This window comes from Castor canadensis, chromosome 4 (genome assembly GCF_047511655.1).
Source record: "Castor canadensis chromosome 4, mCasCan1.hap1v2, whole genome shotgun sequence".
NCBI classification, from domain to species: Eukaryota; Metazoa; Chordata; class Mammalia; order Rodentia; family Castoridae; genus Castor; species Castor canadensis.
In genome coordinates this window covers 153,267,202-153,285,475 of record NC_133389.1, presented here as the reverse complement: position 1 = coordinate 153,285,475, position 18,274 = coordinate 153,267,202, and the positions used below count along the sequence as shown (strand labels likewise).

The 18,274-nt window shown below is 36.5% G+C and overlaps 1 protein-coding gene across 3 annotated transcripts in view; it reads left to right on the top strand.

Moving 5' to 3' along the window:
• Raph1 (Ras association (RalGDS/AF-6) and pleckstrin homology domains 1) overlaps positions 1-18,274 on the top strand; it is a 186,086-nt gene that overhangs the window by 45,639 nt on the left and 122,173 nt on the right. For all 3 annotated transcript variants that reach the window (XM_074071466.1, XM_074071467.1, XM_020166710.2), the window contains exons 5-6: positions 9,129-9,209; positions 15,683-15,757. In XM_074071466.1, the coding sequence (XP_073927567.1) occupies positions 9,129-9,209; positions 15,683-15,757 (156 nt within the window). The remainder of the gene's footprint in view (positions 1-9,128; positions 9,210-15,682; positions 15,758-18,274) is intronic.

The window sequence follows — 18,274 nt, the reverse complement described above, 5'->3', positions numbered from 1 at the left end:
TTTTTCATGCATAGAATGAAATAATCTTGTAGGAACTACTTAAAAAATTAAGTAGTTCTGTGAGACATTTTTTTTTTTTTGACAGCTACGAGGGTTTGAATTTAATGTCCCACTTGTAGGAGGTACTCTCCCACTTGAACCATGGCTCCAGCCCTTTTTGCTTGAATTTTTTTTGAGTTAGAGTCTCTTTTTGCCCGGGCTGTCCTGGAACTGCAGTCTTCTCAATCTCAGCCTCCCAAGTAGCTAGAATTACAGGTGTGAACCGCCATACTTGGCTTTTGTAAGAGCTCTTACAAAAATCTCTGTCTCTGTCTCTCTCTCTCTCTCTCTCTCTCTCTCTCTCTCTCTCTCTCTCTCATATACACACACACACCATATTCTGCTCCCAGAGGTAAGTTCTTCCTACTATTTCAGCTGGTTCTTGTATTTATCTGCGTATCATTAAATCTCCATTATATCACTCTTTATTGATTTTTTTTCCTGTTTTCTGTTTTGTCTACTGACTTCTCACTCTGGATGTGGCAGTGAACATGTCCCTGAAGGGCCTTGGAATCCTGGTCCTGATGAAGCATGAAGTTTCCCTGAGCTACAGTGTTTTCTTTTCTTACCCACATGATCTCTTTCCCTTACAGCCAGTCATTTTTTGTCCATAAAATGCCTATGGGCATTACGAACTCCCTCTGAAAATGGTATGTCTGAGGCTAGCATGCCAGAACTGAGCGAACTTCATGCCTGCCTCTGTTTGTTGGATCCTATGAGTGAATATCAATCTGAACCCGAGTCCACTGCTGATAGGCATGTAGAGGAGGGAATCTGAGAATTAACTGCTTTCTTAAATATGGTTTCTACCAGTCCTCCTGCGTTTAGTCCCACTGTCACTTCTGCTGCTGCTTCTGGGTACTTTCAGTGTTTCAGAATGTAATTTGAGTACTAATCTGTTTTTCATCAGTGTTCTAGCTCCACATTTGACTTTTCTTGGTCCTGATAGTTGGTAACAAAGCTATGTACTTTGTAGCTTCCAAAAATGGTCATTGTCTTATAAATTTGCCATTTAATTTAAAAAATAAAATGTTTTAGGTGGACACCAGTGGCCCCTGCCTATAATCCTAAACTACTCTGGAGAATTGAGGGCAATAGATAAGCTGTATGGCTTCCACTTACATGGGAGACTGAGATCAGGAGGGTAACAGATCAGGCAAAAAAAATTCGTGAGACACCCCCCAGACCCCATCTCAACAGAAGCTAGGCATAGTAGCCTTGCCTGTCATCTCAGCTACTATGGGAAGCATAAATAGGAGAATCATGATCCTTTTTGGCCTGGGCAGGAAATGAGGTCCTATTTCAGAAATAACCAGAGCAAAAACAGCTGGAAGCATGGCTCAAAGTGATGTTTAGCAAGTGCAAGTCCTGAGTTCAAACCCCAATACTCCCCCCTCCCCACCTAAAGAGCTTTTTATTATGTAGTGGCCTTTAGTCATTCCTTAGTCTTCTGATGTCTACATATCTTGACTTTGAAGTGCCTCAAGACACAGTGCTCAGACTTCCTTCCTTCCTATCTATAGCCATTCCTATTTTGATTTTGTTGTTGTTTTTGGCAGCACTGGCATTTGAAGTCAGAGCCTCACGCTTGCTAGGCAGGTGCTCTTACCACTTAAGCCACTCTCCTAGCCCTATTTTGTGTTGGGTATTTCAAGAACTGTTTGCCCAGGAGAACCTCGATTCTCCTGATCTCTGCCTCCTGAGTAGCTAGGATTACAGGTATGAGCCACTGGTGCCCAGCCCTATTTTGGGTTTTTGAGACAAGGTCTTGTTGTGTAGCCCAGGGTGGCCTCAAACTTCTAACCTCCTGCCTCCCAAGTGCTGGGTTTATAGGTGTGCTATACCAATTCCCATTAATGTCATCCATACTCACTGACAACTCAAAAGAAAATTTTTTTTCTTTTGTTTTTTTTTGGTTGAACTCAGGCCCTACCCCTTAGAGCTCTACCACTTGAGTCATGCCCCAATCCAGTCACGATTCCCAAGTTTTTTTTTCTGTGGGGGAGGGCTGATAGTGGGGTTTGAACTCAGCACTTTGTACTAGCTAGGCAAGCTCTCTGCCACTTGAGCCACACCTCCAAGCATAATTCCAGATTTTAACGATCTATTTCATTTATTTGAGACATACTTCCTCCTCCCCCTCCCCTACCACATTTTAAAATATACAGTAGTGTTGCTGTAAATCAGTGGTTTTTACCTGGGGGCTGTTTTGTTCCCAGAGTATATTCAACATTTCTGGTTGTCCATGCTACTGGTATCTTGTGAGTAGAAGCCAGAGATGCTGCTAAACATCCTACAGTGCACAGGACACCCCTCAAAAAAGAACTGTCTGACCCTCCCAAGGGTCAGAGAATCATGCCAAGTATAAATCACATTCTGAAATCAGTGCTATCAGTCACTGTCAGCATCTCCTTGGTTATGGTGTGTTGTATGAGCTTTCTGTTGACAGTTTGTGATAAAGATCAAAAAGTACAAGCATCCAGTCATCAATTATCTTTAGCCAGCGTCTATTTTCTGAACTCCAGGTGCATATATTCCATTTCTAATCAATGTATCTATTGTGATAGCTCCTGGTGAAAACCAGAAACACTGATGTTTTTTTCCAAACTTGCTTCTGCCTGTCTTCTGTCTCAGTTAGTGGCTAGTCCATCTTTCCAGCTCATCAAGCAAATGCTTTGGAGTCTTTTTTTTTTTTTTTCAATCTTTCTCCCAATGTAGTAGCAAATTTATTGCCTTTACTTTCAAAATATATTCATAATGTGAACACTTCACATTTCTTACCACCTTCACTGCTCCCAAACCAACAACCATATTTATCTAGATTTTTGCAATAACTTCCCAGCTGATCTTTTTGTGTTCACCTTCCTCTAACAGCCTATCTTCCACACTGTAGCCAGAGTGCTCTCCTTAAAAGTAGGTCAGATAATCTCTTTTCATAGTTAAAGGCATTGGATCTCATGCATAGTAAAGCCAAAATGCCTGCAGTGCCTTACCTGATCTGCTTTCCTGATTCCATTTGCTGAGCCTGTTTTTCTTCCTTTCCCTTACTCTGCATACAGCCCTGTTTCCTACTTGTTCTTTGACAGCAATCAGAGCCTGCCTTTGTGTTTGTTCCCCTGCCTAGGTGCCCTTTCCTAGCTGTCTGCATGATATACCCCTTACTACCTACAGGGATTTGCTTAAATGTCACTTTCTCAGGAAGGCCTTCTTTGGTGGTGCATTTAAAAATCAAAGTCCCCTAAATGCCCTGTGATTATGTTTTATTTCCCTCTTCTGCTTCATTTTTCCCTTTAGTGCTTACCACCATTTAACATGCTGTATTTTACTTTTTAATTTTGTTTGTATGACTCTTCCCAGGCAAATACAAACTTCACGAAGAGAGAGATTTTTCATTGTTTTGATTCATTGATATATCCTAACCACCCAGAGCAATATTTGACTCAGAAGAAGCCAGACATATATTTAACTGAAGAAATATAAGTGTATTCAATCCACTCTCTATCTTGAAATTTGTGCTCTAAAATTGCCAGCAGTTATTTTCTTTCAAGATGGTGAATGGAGTGCCACAGTGAAGTAACCCTTGAAAACTCCTCAATAGTGAAACTTGTTTTTCTTCACAGCTAGTTTCTCTAAAGGTAGTGATTACACCTGTTCTAGAGAAACCCAGGACAGGATAGTTACTTTTACTAAAGTTCAGTGATTAAAAAAAACACCAGTTTGTATCAGTCAACTGAAGATCGATTGTCGCTATTGAATGTAGGGGATACACAGTGCTACTGCCCATTCAAAAGTAATTTGTGCTTCCTTTTCTGCTGCTTTCTCTGAATGCCACTGAGGATAAACAACAGTATAGTACAATTCTGTGTCAGAAACCATGTATCCATTTGCCCCTTTCTCTTACATTTTATCAAATTCTGTGTTTTCCAAACACTTCACATATCGTTTAAGCCTGAAGCTCTTCCTTTGGTAAGTGCACTGTTCCATTCAAGCCAAGACTAAAGAGATTAAATAGGTCCCATAAAGAGAGTTCTCAATTTGAATTCCAGAGCTTTCTGACGTTAATCAAAATCTGAAAGTGTGATCATTTATTAAAAATTATTATTTCCTGGTGTTGAAGAGTATCCTAACAAAAAAGATTCTCATGGAAATGCATAAAAATGAATTATAGAAATTATTCTGTATTTGAAGGCCCTTCACAATGATCACTTGCCAGGTTTTTAAAAGTAGAAGAATCGTTGTAGTTGAAGTAAGTTCTAATAAAGGCTCTTTCATTCTCAAACAATATGTAATTTACTTGTCACAGTGATAACTTTTATTCATGTTAACAAAACAATACTTTTGAACAAGGTGGCAGTTTGTAAATGTAAGTGATAATTGCATGTTTTAAATTTCTCGTCAAGTAGGGTTTACAAATTAAGAGATAATTTTAAAAGATACTTCTATATTTTGTCTGGTGGAGGTTAACTTTAATGATTTCTTTCAATTTGGAATTTTATATATGAAAATACATTTTTAACATTAGAATACTTTAAGCTATTACTATAACTTGTAACTCAAAAGGTTTTTTGAAATTTAAGAAAATTTGATTTATTATATTTTAATTGAAAAAAATTGCCTAGTGTCTGAGCTAATAAAACCTTTAAAATTTATAACTTTTCCTTATATGCAAGGAGTTTTTTTGTTGTTGTTGTTTGGTGGCATAGGGTTTGAACTCAAGGCCTCATGCTTAATAGGTAAGTGCTCTACCACTTGAGCCACTCCGCCAGCCCTTTTTTGTGTTGGATATTTTAGAGATAGAGGCTTTCAAACTATTTGCCCAGGCTTGCTTTAAATCATGATCCTCCAGATCTCTGTCCCTTGAATAGCTGGGATTATAGGCATAAACCACCAGTGCCCAGCTGTGAAGGGTTTTTAAATGAAACTTAAATATGCACTACCATACCTACTTTGTTGGTTGAGTATTTTGCTTGGCTGTCCTTAAACCATGATCCTTCCAGTCTATGCCTACACGTAGCTGGAATTACAGGTGTGTACCCCATAAATGAAACTTCTAATGGACATACTGTCATGTCAAAATGTAATGTGTAACACAGTATGTAATATCTTCAGCACAACTATTCTTCCTTCAACGTCTAGAAGTATTTCAGGAGCTACTTTACTTTGTGCAGAAATTTTGAGGTGTTGTGTTTTGTTGCGTGTGGGCTGTGACCCCCACTGGTAGCAAAGCCTCAAATTATTCTTAGCAAACGTAACATCTTAATACTGAGTAAGAAAGTATTAACTGAGTAAGAAAGAGCACAGGACTTTCTGAAGAACTTTGAGTCCTATGTAACTGAATGACTGGAGTTAATAGTTCATCTCATTTATTGCAGTTACTGTTCTTATAAAATTTTATGGCTTTATGTCACTGAAATTTACTTATGTGTACCATGGTGGTGTTTTAATTCCAGCTCTTGCTGGCCTATTGAGGTTTAGTAGCAAAAGGAGTATCTAGCAGTATGAAAAAGAGGCAAAAGATGTGGTGAAAGCCTGGGGAAAAGTCTAGTTCACGTAAACACTTTTCCAACACACTCCCCCCTAGCCAGCACTGCCATGTCCTGCCTGATTTGTACTGTGTGTATTTCTTGGAAATCTGCAATTTTCTTCTTTACAGAAATAAAAATGTCCTTATTTGATTTTAGGTCTGTTTTGTTTGGGTTTGTAGAGAACTGATAAAGGACCTTTTTTGAAAAGTAAGAACTGACGTATGTATACTTGTCTGCTTTTTAGGTTAATAGGAGCTATAAAACAGAAAAGAAATGGTTTAAAAAGCATTCAGATATTTACTGGCTATATAATGGCCAGCAGGAGAGGAATTTTAAAAAAGGAGGGAAAGTAGAAAACAATAAAAGCAGAAGTACTGAGTGCTTATTCTGTGTTAGGCCTTGTGCCTTGCATGTCTCACCACACTAACTCTGCACCAGCACCTTGTGGAATAGGCACCACTGCCTCCATTTACCATGGGAGGAACTGAGGCAGAGAGTGACTACTTATCCTGCCCAAGAGTTTGAACCCCATCTGGTTGTAGGGCTCGTGTTGCTTCATCACAGACCTGAAGGGGAATCAGTGAGGGAACTAACTCTCCAGCGTTCTCAGAACCAGACCTACAGCTGCAGCACATGGGCAGGGAAGAAAGGACTGAGAGATTTGTGCAGTGACATCCCCATCTTGTGGTGTGTTAGTATAGTTTTTAATATTTTAGGTTAAAATTTAACAACCTAAATAATATAAAGGTTAAATATTCAGATTTGGGCTGGCAATTTCTCATTTTTAGAGTAATAGAATGCAATTGCTATTTAATTCTTACAGCAACTTTGGAGAAAAATTGTACCCTTACTTTATTTTACATAAAAGGAAACAGGTTAATAATCCAAAATCACATTGCTAGTAAATTACCAAGCTAGAGCTTAAATCCAGGCACTCTAGCCCCAGGGTCTGCATTCAGCCCCATTATGCTATGCTTATTTTTAAGTAGTATTTGTGAAGAATACATGCACATGTCAGTAAAAGATAAATGTACAGCTGTTTTAGTGAAACAGTGGTTGCATAAACCTCCACTTCCTTTTTCTAGTTTCAATCTAAAGTGTTAGCTATCATAAGGAAGTGTTTTATTTGCAACCACTACTTTGGTAGAAGGCCATTTCTTGATAATGGTTTGGCTTCTGTGTTTAGGTCAATGTGTTTTAATACCTGCCCTACCAACATCCACCCCAAGGATTCTGGCTTGCAGATCATACTCTATTTTAATAGTTACAAATTCAGTTCAAGAAAGTGGCAACCTATAACATAGTTTGCAGAGATTTATGGAGAATTTTTAAAGATCAGTGAATTGCTAACTTATAAAACAAAAGTTTTTGAAACTGGGAATGTTTATTTTTAATATACATTTTATGTTTTGTTTCATTTTTTGGCAGTACTGGGGTTTGAACTCAGGGCCCTATACTTGCTAGACAGGAACTCTACCACTTGCACCACTCTGCCAGACTCTTGAAACTGGGAATGTTTACAGCAAAATTTATGTGGAGAATTGACTCTTTTATTCATTTTTTTAAAGCACAGCATTAAGATTTATGAGGTAATGATAAAGCATAGGTAAAGATTAGATTTGGGGTAGATAATTTTTTGGTACTTTGTGGAAATGGAACCTAATTAACATTAAACTATATTCTGTAATTCCTTTTCATCTTTGATAATTTTTGATCTTTTGTTATATGTACTATTTTGTGTTATATTTTTGCAATGGAATGTTGCAAAAAAATAGAATAGAACACTTTGCAAAAGAATGTTTTATAAGAATGTTGAATTTTAATAGCTATAGATTTTTCCATTATACTGTTTATTTTTTAAATTTTATTTTATCGTTTTTACATTTACTTACATGTGATTATACTGTTTAATATGGTACACAGGCAACCAGTCATGTACTTTTAGAAGCTTTATTTTTAAATAAGGTCACATTTTTAGAAACTTTATTTCAAATAATATCAAACTTTTAAAAACTTAAAAAAGAACAGTACAGAGAATTCATGAAATTCATTAGCCAGATTTTTAAACATTTTGCCACATTTATTTTATCATTCTTTTTATGTGTACATTTTTTCCCTGAGTCATTTGAGAGTTGGTTGCATTTGTCATGCCCCTTTAGCCCTTAATACTGGTTTATTTCCCAAGAACAAGGATATTGGTAATGTAGATTTGATAGTCTTTCTATTGATTTAGTGATTGAAACAGTGCTGTAGAACATGTTTAATGAGAAAACATAAAGAGGAAAAAGCAAAAATGGTCTCAATCTGGCCAACCATGTGGCATGAAGGCCAAGCAGAAATAGCTATTCATGTATTCCATAAATATTTGAGTTCCTAGACACTATGCTGGACTGTAAGGAATAAAACTGTCATCATAGTGTACAATATTCTTGTGAAGTTAAAACTAGCGTATTAGGAGGAGAGATATTGATTGAATAAATAAACAATTGCAGAACAGTATAGCACCTTTGATAGAACGTCACAAACCTTTTTTTGGTAAAAAAGTTCATTGATAATTTGAAGAATGAATTACAGATAACATTACAACTCAAAGGATGAAGATATTAGTGGGGGAACTGTAGATAATTAGGATTAATGAGTGGTTAGAAAGTAGAAGCATTGAATAGCATGAATTCAGGAAACTTGATAATGCAGAAGAGAAAATAATAGTTCCACAAGAAGATGGTACCAGAATTGCACATTTTTCTCTTTCCCATACCCAGTGGACTGACCTAATAGAGTAACAGATTGAAGATATTGGAGGAGGAAAGAGTGGGATCTCAAAGCTTAGCTTTGAGGTGGGGGAAACAATTTATTCATATAGAACTGGGAGGGAGGGAGGAGAAGGAATATGAATTTAAGCCAGGCATGGTGGCAGGCATGTGTAATGCCAGTTATTCTGGAGGCAATGGCAGGAGGATTGTGAATTTGAGGCAAGATCTTGCACAAAAACCAAAACCAAAAGGGATCAGGGTAGAGCACCTGCCTAGCATATGTGAGGCCCTGGTTTCAGTCCCCAGTACTGAAAAGAGAGAATGTGAATTTAGTTACAGAATACCCTTTAGTGATGAAGATCTGCATGATGGGGCGATTTTCTTAGTGGAGGGAGGTAAGGTCATGTGAAGCAGGGAGAAGCTAGAAGTCAAAGAACAGGGAAACTTAGAAGGCTTGAAGGGATTTAGTGGACTGAGAGGAGAAGATTAAAGCACAACTAAATAGTACTCAAGAACAAGTGAAAGTTTGTTAGCATAAATCGGTACTGGACACAATGATTCTGTATAGTTTTTTCATAGAACTGAACTGTGCAGAAGTAGAATGAGGCAATTCTTATTAAGAATTCAAGATGATCTGGTTCTTAGTTAATTTGCATAAAAAATGAAAGGTAATTGCATGCTACTTTTCATTATTGTTTTGTTTCATTACTGTTTTGTTTCATTTCAGTGATCTTTCTTCCTGCATGCTAAGGAAAGCTGCCCTTTTCACCTCTGTTACCTATCATTTTCTTCCTTCCTCCATTTTTCACAGCAAGCTATTTCTCTGAGATGTCCCAGCAAGCAGGCCAAGCATCATACTGACTTCACAGAAGAACAGGCTGAGCTGACACCTGTAAGTTCTGTAAACATGTCATGGGATGATTTAAATACCAATGAAGAGGAACGCGTTTGTTACAACTCCAAATGATGAGAACTTTCTTTTCCTATAACCTCAGTTTTTCAATAAAAATTAAGCCAAACTTAAAAGTGAATGAGCCAAGCCAAATAAAAGCAGCTTTATGATATGGTACCATTGACTGTGGCACTCAACATATCTGATATGGAGAATTTTTGTCTTGAAACCCAAAGCCACATGTTTTTTACTCTGAGTTAAGAGCTTTTATCCATTTCTTAAAGTACTAACAGATATAGCTGTTTACCAGGATGAGGTTGTCAAGTGGAATCACTCTTCTGCATGGTGTTTAACAGAAAACCTAGTTTCTGTCTTCAAATACATTCTCTGGTCAGTGGTTGACAAATCTTCATACTTGAGAGCTACACTGTTCCATGTGGAGGCCACTAGCCACTCATGCACACTACAAGGATAAAACACACACTGGGTTTTGAAGGCTTAGTGTGAAAAAAGAATGAAAACTTTTATTAAACATTTTTGTATTACTTACTGGTTGAAATGATATTTTGGATATTTTTGGTTAAATAAGTGTTATGAATAGTGTTTTCGTTTTATACCTTTTTACATTAGTGTGGCTACTAGACAATTTTACGTTATATTTGGGCTTATATTTCCATGGACAGTGCTGCTTCAGAGTTACCTGTGCAGCACAAGGAAAAGCCTCTAAATCCCTGATTTCCTCTAGCCCTTCCTCTTTTCCTGTCCTTTAAAAATATTGGAAATACTTGTAGTAATTCAGTGAATTGATTTTACATCCCAGAAATAGATTGTATTCTGAGTGAAAAACACTTCTCCAATCTCACCTCCAGCTTCTCCTCCAATATTCTTAAGCATCAACAGCACTTAAAACAATATTTGCATTTTCTTGTTTCTTCTGCTCAGTTCTCAAGCCTTTTAATTCCAGCACCTCCTTTTTATAACAAATAATTTATAACACCATTTTACTATCCCAGGTGGAATTCATAGTTAATAAAATCTACCTGTATACCTACTTTTGTAAATAAATGTAATGCCTTAACACCTAATATGAAGAAGAAATAACCAAAAATTTGTTTATAATAAAAATATCCATTTCAGTGTTTAAATGTTTGGCCACCACTATTAAAAGACATAAGTACTCAAAATCTGCCCCCACTTATAATCAACATTGTAACTATGTGAGATAATTAAATTTAAATTTAACTTAGTAGATTTAAATTATGTGAGAAGATCAGAACTTTGGGATTTTTTTTTTTAATTTTTTTAAACAGGTATAGGAAAAAGAGCAGAAATATGAGTGGTCTCCAGAGTTAAAATGTGATAGAATAGCAGAGAAAAAGGGAAATAACCTTAACAGAAGTAAGGATAATATGGTAAGTCAGTTTACAGTCAAAGTGGGGACACTAGGAAAGTACAAAATTAAATTTAGTAAATCAAGGGGGATTTGTTTTTGTTGTTGTTTTATGAGACAGTCTCTCATTTTCAAACTCACAATCCTCCTGCCATAGCTTTCTGAGTACTGGTTTATAGGCATGCACCACCATGTTCAGGTCTTAATATGAATCTTATTTATAATTATAGTAATAAAATGATTACTAGCATTATATGAGATTAGGTAGTTATTAAATTATTTTGATATTTGATTTTTATGTCATTTCTCATTATGCTATAAATTTTTTAAGTAAAATGAAAAGTACTATGAAATGTTTTAAACAATCTATATTAACGAAGTTCAGAAATTCTTACATTTCGTACTTTCACTAATTTAATATCATTCAGTTCTTAATTCTGTTCAAAGGAATTTCAAACCTCTCCAGTCATTTACTTGTGTGTGACAATGCACAGATACTGCCAGTTGTGGAATTGGCAACTTTTTTTTTTTAATTTTTATTTTAGTCATATGTGCATACAATGTTTGGGTCATTTCTCCCCCCCTTCCCCCGCCCCCCTCTTCCCCCCTTTACTCCTCGCTACCCAGCAGAAACTATTCTGCCCTTATCTCTAATTTTGTTGAAGAGAGAGTATAAGCAATAATAGGAAGGACCAAGGGTTTTTGCTAGTTGAGATAAGGATAGCTATATAGGGTGTTGACTAGCATTGATTTCCTGTACATGTGTATTATCTTCTCAGTTAATTCTTCTCAAACTAACCTTTTCTCTAGTTCCTGGTCCCCTTCTCCTATTGGCCTCTGTTGCTTTAAAGTATCTGCTTTAGTTTCTCTGCGTTGAGGGCAACAAATGCTATCTAGTTTTTTAGGTGTCTTACCTATTCTCATACCTCCCTTGTGTGCTCTCGCTTTATCATGTGATCAAAGTCCAATCCCCTTGTTGTCTTTGCCCTTGATCTGATGTCCACATATGAGGGAGAACATACAATTTTTGATCTTTTGGGCCAGGCTAACCTCACTCAGAATGATGTTCTCCAATTCTATCCATTTACCAGCAAATGATAACATTTCATTCTTCTTCATGGCTGCATAAAATTCCACTGTGTATAAATACCACATTTTCTTAATCTGTTCGTCAGTGGTGGGACATCTTGGCTGTTTCCATAACTTGGCTATTGTAAATAGTGCTGCAATAAACATGGGTGTGCAGGTGCTGGAGTAACCTGTGTCACATTCTTTTGGGTATATCCCCAAGAGTGGTATTGCTGGATCATATGGTAGATCAACATTTAGATTTTTAAGAAGCCTCCAAATTTTTTTCCACAGTGATTGTACTAGTTTACATTCCCACCAGCAGTGTAAGAGGGTTCCTTTTTCCCCCGCATCCTCACCAACACCTGTTGTTAGTGGTGTGCTCTTAATTCAAGCTAGGTTTCCATTGGTGAGTGATTTTCCAGAATTAGGAACAGCTCTTAATAAATTTTGAACAAAAGAAGTACAGGTTCCCTTCACCTTCTCTTATAGGGTAAAAGCATTCCTTAAAAATACTGAAAATTAAAATTGTGTCTGTATGTAAAATGGAGTTAGATTAGGTTCTAAACTCAGATTGTTATAAACAAGATTCCCCATCTGCATGATTTTCCATGAGAGGACCTTAAAATATGTGGAATGGAATGTTGACTTTATTTTGTGACATAGTTCCATGCCGGTAGGGCATCTAGCATTTATGACTTCCCTCTCAGTAAATACTAGTAACTCTTCCTGTCCTTCATTGTGAAAGCCCAAAATATCCTCACCATTTTTTGAAATGCCTACTTGAAAACAACACTACCCTCTTTGAGAACTGTGAGTCTCAAATATCTCTTATTTACTTTTTGTCTCTATTCCCTCAACTCCACCCTGCTCCTTGCAGGATTGTAAGCTTTTTCAGGAATGCTTTATTGGGTCCCTAATTTTGGCATAGATTCTCACCTCTTGCTTGTTTCCATGCTACCTAACACATTGTATTATAGTTGCCATAAATGAAAAAAGACCAGCACCTGCCTAACAAGGGAAGCCCTGAGTTCAAACCCTAGTATTGCTAAAAAAATAAAATAAGAACTTTCACTGCTCTTATGCCCATTCATTTTTTGCTATTCACACTTGTAATGGGATAAATGCATTCTTACAAAAATGTGTGAAGCTGGGCACCAGTGGCTCATGCCTATAATCCTAGCTACTTGGGAGACTGAAATCGGGCAAACCCCATCTCCAAAATAACTAGAGCAAAATGGACTAGGGTCATGGCTCAAGTGGTAAAGCACCTGCTTTGCAAGCGTGAAGCCATGAGTTCAAACCCTAGGCCCAAAAAAATGTTGAAACATTTATCACATGCATTTCAAGAAAAATTGTTGATTGAAAACCTACAGCTATTTATCTTACAAAGGTTCCTTTTTCAGAAAAAGATCCTAAAATGAATAGAGCATCAATACTTAGATAATTGCATTTCAAATTTTTAAAAATGAAATCTGTTCAGGTCATCAAAACAAACTATGTAAAATACAATTCCAGACTTCAAATTTAAGCTTAAAAAATTATAAGATTTACTTAATCAAATCCTCAAATTCATCATCTCAAGACTTCAAGTTCCTAAAGAATTTATAATTTGATCAATAGGAGGCTGATATTTAGTTACATTTGTTTAAAGAAGAGATTATCCATTTTCAAATATTAAAATACTTAAGTGGCTTGAAATAAATGGTGGCAATCATGGTTGGTGATCCAAAAGTATACCACATCTATAAAAGAAGACCACAAACAGTAACAAAACATTGTCATAAATTATGTCGTACTTGGCTTTAGCACATCACTGCTGCTTATTGCTTACTTATTCACTGTTTAGTCACCAGCAGGAAGGAAGTAGGTCCAAGTTCGTTCTTTCTCAACTACAGGTGTCTGTAACAGAATGGACATCTAGAAACCAGAAGCAGCAATAAATCCCCCATCAATAAATAAATACCTTCTTTATATATCTTCTCCCACTAGTAGCAGTCAGTTGCTCCCAGAACTTCTTGCTCTCAGAAAGGGCAGGGGAAGTGGTGCTGGTCATTGGACAAGGATGCCAGAGAGATGAGAAGAGTAGTGTATAGTGAAAGGACTGAGAAGAGGAAAGACCAGTGATTTGACACATCCAATCAGCCTTCAGTCTTGGCACCTGCTGCTATTTGACTAAAATGCACATAGCTACATAGAAGTAGGACCGCCTTTTATTTTCTATTCACCACTAAAAACACAAAACTGAGGCTTATTTGTTTTCCTTTTCTCTTCCATTTTTTTCTTTTATTTGCTCAACTGTTTTCAAGATTCCAACTTTGAACTGGAGCCATGTCAGGCACTGGAGATTCAAAGGCAGCACTCCTTGCCTTTGCCTCCTTTTTCTTTCATTTGCCTCACCTTCTGCTTCATTCTTTGTTGTTTTTGTTTGCTTATTCGGTTTTTTTTTTTTCTTTTTTAAGTTTTAGCAAGGATTTTAGTGCAACAGGACAAAGTAGAAGAGAAGTGAGGCAAAAAGGGAGAAACATTTCCTGCACCCATTGCAGGAAATGGGAGTAAAACTTATACTGTTTATTCTTTATTCTTCCCAATTTTCTCCCTGGTCTTGACTGATTATTACCCTTAAACTAAATTGAATTTTCAGAAATTTCTTTCTACTTTCTGTCTGTATGGATGAGACAACCAGTCTATCTTTAGGACTATAACATCTAGGTAAATGAGGACCTTGTGGATCATTGTTCTTAGCATTTGACCTTGTTAATGGTAGTCTTGGTGATCATATCCTTTTTTGTTTGTTTTCTAACCTTAGGTTAGTTTTTGTTGTTTTTAAGGAGTTAATGAGAAGGACCAGGTATAGGTTCATCTTGAATTAAAACACAGCTTTAGCAGTATAGGCAATGAAATGCCATGACTAAATTCATCATCACATAGATCTGAGCAAATGGTTAAGTTAATATTGTCTTTTCTAACAGTGTTTTCAGTCTGAAAGTAGTGTGCTTTTTATCATCTATCACCATGTACTTTCTGAGAGTGGGTGCACATCTAGTATTTGTTTATATGTTTATTTCCAAAGAACTTGTTTGTCAGAATAACTTGATATTATAAAATATAACATTATAGAACATTTTCTGTATAACAGCATTCAACTTTTCCATGCATTGCTTTTTTAATAGTGTTAAAAAATAATAATTCACAATTATTTAGGGACAAGCAAATTTGAATTGCAAATATATCAAAACAGTTGCAATTTTGGGATACAGTACAATTGCATAAGCTTACCTTACAATGTTACTACAGTGTTATTCAAAGGAAAAATAGGGACTATGCTATCCATATCATTTTTAAGAAAATATATTAATTAATTTAAATGAATTTAAGGGAAAACTTAATATTTTGCTCATATTATTCATTTGCTATGCAAGTCCTTCTGTGCAACATGAGTGAGTTAATAAACCTTTACTGAAAGCAAGCATATCAGCCAAAATATTTATAGGTGCTTTTCCTCTTGGTAAGGCTATTGCTGAACTGCTCAGAAATACTTGGAGAAGTTTTTTAAATGATGGAGTCTTACTGTGCTCTCATCAGAGTATACTGTTTGAATCTGTGTAGGTCTTGTATAGATTTTAGCAATAGGAAGGAATGTTTAGTCATTTGTCTCTGACACATTTATTTGCACTCTTTACACAGCACTCTCAAACACTGGTCTAGAAGCCAAACTGGCTCTTTGATCTTTGCATGTATTATCCATTTTCCCAAAGGCCCAGAAATCAGCAAGAGCTACCTGGGACACACCCATGAGCACAGAGGGAGTCTATACCTCCTGCCTCATTTTCTTTTCATTCTTTTTTTCTTCTTTATGGACATATTTCACTCAGTTTACGAAAACAGATATGAGATTAATTATAAAGAGTCATCCATGCTTTGTCTACTTTATATTTATGTTTTAAACACATAAAACCTCCACTGACTTCTGTTGTTGCTTTTTTGTTTGTTTTTCTCTCTTTTCCTGCACAAGCACTCCTATCTGGACAGGGAAACCTCCCTTCTTCTGAGAAACATTGCAGGAAAACCTTCTCATTTGCTGACCAAGGTGATACCACTATTTCCACGTGCATGTAACTATTTACTGCCTTGTAGATAGAACCTAATTTCTAGTTTTGATTGTGTTTCAATTTATTGCTTTCTTATTTTAGCATCTTTGTCTTTAATTAGGAGTACTTTTTCTCTTACTGAAGGTAATTACCTATTATGACTATTAAGACATTATTGAGAGTAGAAAATATTTTTGGTAATTTTAGTTTTTAAACTTTTGTAAATGCTTAATAGTCTTACAAGTATGTTGCACTGTTTCTAGTTTAATGTTGTATTGCATTTAAAAGTCTAAAAACATTAGTTTTAACTTCTACTACTAATGGTTTCATACTGTGAGTTTCTTTAGCATGCTTTACAATCCTTGTCTATATTGTCACTTCCTACTATTTACAAAAACAGAATCTTGGTTTATATTAACTTAGTCAAATCAGTCCATCTAGATTTTCATTGGGCTAGTATTTTACAACAATTTAAAATCTTTTAGCAATTATCATTAACCAGGGATTAATATAATCAGGAAGATGAATAGCTTTCTAGGCATTTTCAAGTCATGTCTTTATTTCATTATCTTATTTAAATAATGCAACGTTTGTCAGACTTGCTTACAGTTTCTAAAGCATATACATAGTAATTGTTACTATGTCTGAGGGGTTTTTTCCTAACATTGTAAGTTTATGAAAGAAGATGATAGACTAAGATGAAAATCTCACAAGAAATAGGTCAAAGAAAAGACCCTTTAACAAGGTGAGCCGTGGGATCCTTTCTCTTGCCCAAGTTTCTTTCTTTAAAAACAGGTCTATGAAGAAAAAAAAAAAAAGATCTATGAATGGAAGTAGAAGCGTAAAGAATCTAGCCGTATACTTTATAACCATAGCCAAGTTGTTCTTTCTTTTTCCTCAGCTCTCTCTTTTCCTTTTCTGTTTATTCTCCCCATCCCTGGAGTCGCCTTCCTCCCCTTGCCCCCATAGCTTTAATTAGGATCTCTGTTCTAGATGAGATTGCTATCTCTGTCTTTCTTGCTCTTTTGCTTTCTCTCTGTCCATCCATTTCCAGATAGTTGACAACTGTTAGGATTTCCTGGAAGATTACCAACATGAACTTAAATCCCACAACAGTTTAGCTTCCTTGCCCATCTCCCTGAGGCTCCACAATTTACATACATCTTTTGACATTTCTGCTTCTTAGGATACTGCCATTCTCCCAATGACCCAGGTTGAGCCCTCTGATGATCCTTGGAACCTTTCTTCTTATTTAACATCTCAAATCTGCAATAGAGCTGTCATAATCTGCAGGATTTATTGAGTTTACCCATCCATTTGATTTCCATTGCCTCCACCCTAGTAACAGGCTCTACCCACTACAGTTGTCGCTTAACTTTTTTGCCTGTCTCTCCTGCCCATTTCATACACTGATTTCAGATTAAGTTTAACATTTTATCATTTCTGTTGTTTACTTACTCAGTAATATTTATTGAGCCATGTACTGTGTTGGGTACTGGGATACAATATTGTACAAAATGGACATATTCCCCACCCTAGTAACTGACAGCCTGCTAATGAGGTAGCTGTTAAACTCAAAAATAAGCATGTAAAAAAAATCCATTTTTTTTCATTTTTGATAGCATATGGTATGGGAGGGGATTCATTGTTCCAAATCTGAATAGCTGTACATTGTACATTGGTTAGATTGTCCCCACGATCTCCACCCTCCCCTCCCCCAAAGTCCCTTCCCCACCCCTAAATTTTGTTAAGTGCTTTGAAGGAAACAAAGAAGTAGAGAATACTGAGGAGAGGATTAGGGTCCATTTCATGTATACAGTGAGAACAGAAAAGGGCCTTCTGAGTGAGCAACATTTAAACTAAAGCCTGAAGGATGAAAAGAAACCAGCCTGTGGGAGAAGGGAGTGTTACACGTAGATAATTGAGGGAAAATGAGCTTAGCATGTTTGAGAAGCTAACAAAGGACCATGTTGCTAGAACCACTAGTAAAGCAAAGGTACAAGTACCTTGATTTGGAGTTGGAGTGGTAAACAAGAGCCAGATTATTCAAGCCATGCTAAGGTATTTATATTTTTCTCTAAATGCAGTGGCAAACTTCATTTAGAGAATAACTTCATCCACTTAACAAATATTTACTGAGTACCTTCTGTATGCCAATGTTTGTGGCCCTCCAGTTATGGCAATGAATGAAACAAAGTTCCTCTCACAGGGAGAGTTTTTCTTAGCAAGTTTTGAATAATCAGGGTCAGTAACTTCTTTTCTGCCCAAGAGACAGAAATGCTGACTGTGTGTAACCAGAGCCATTCCTGCCCACATATCTCCACTTATTACCCAAATGGTAATATTTGGTATATTTGGCCATTATCTGGCTCTGGCTACCTCCTGTATACTGTCCTGCTTATACACAGTAAGACATTTGTACAAGAAGGTTATTTAGTAACATAAAGCCTATAGGGAGGGCTTGGGATGGAGTCATGGAGGAGCTGTCAGAAATTCATTGGCACCCCAGACACAGA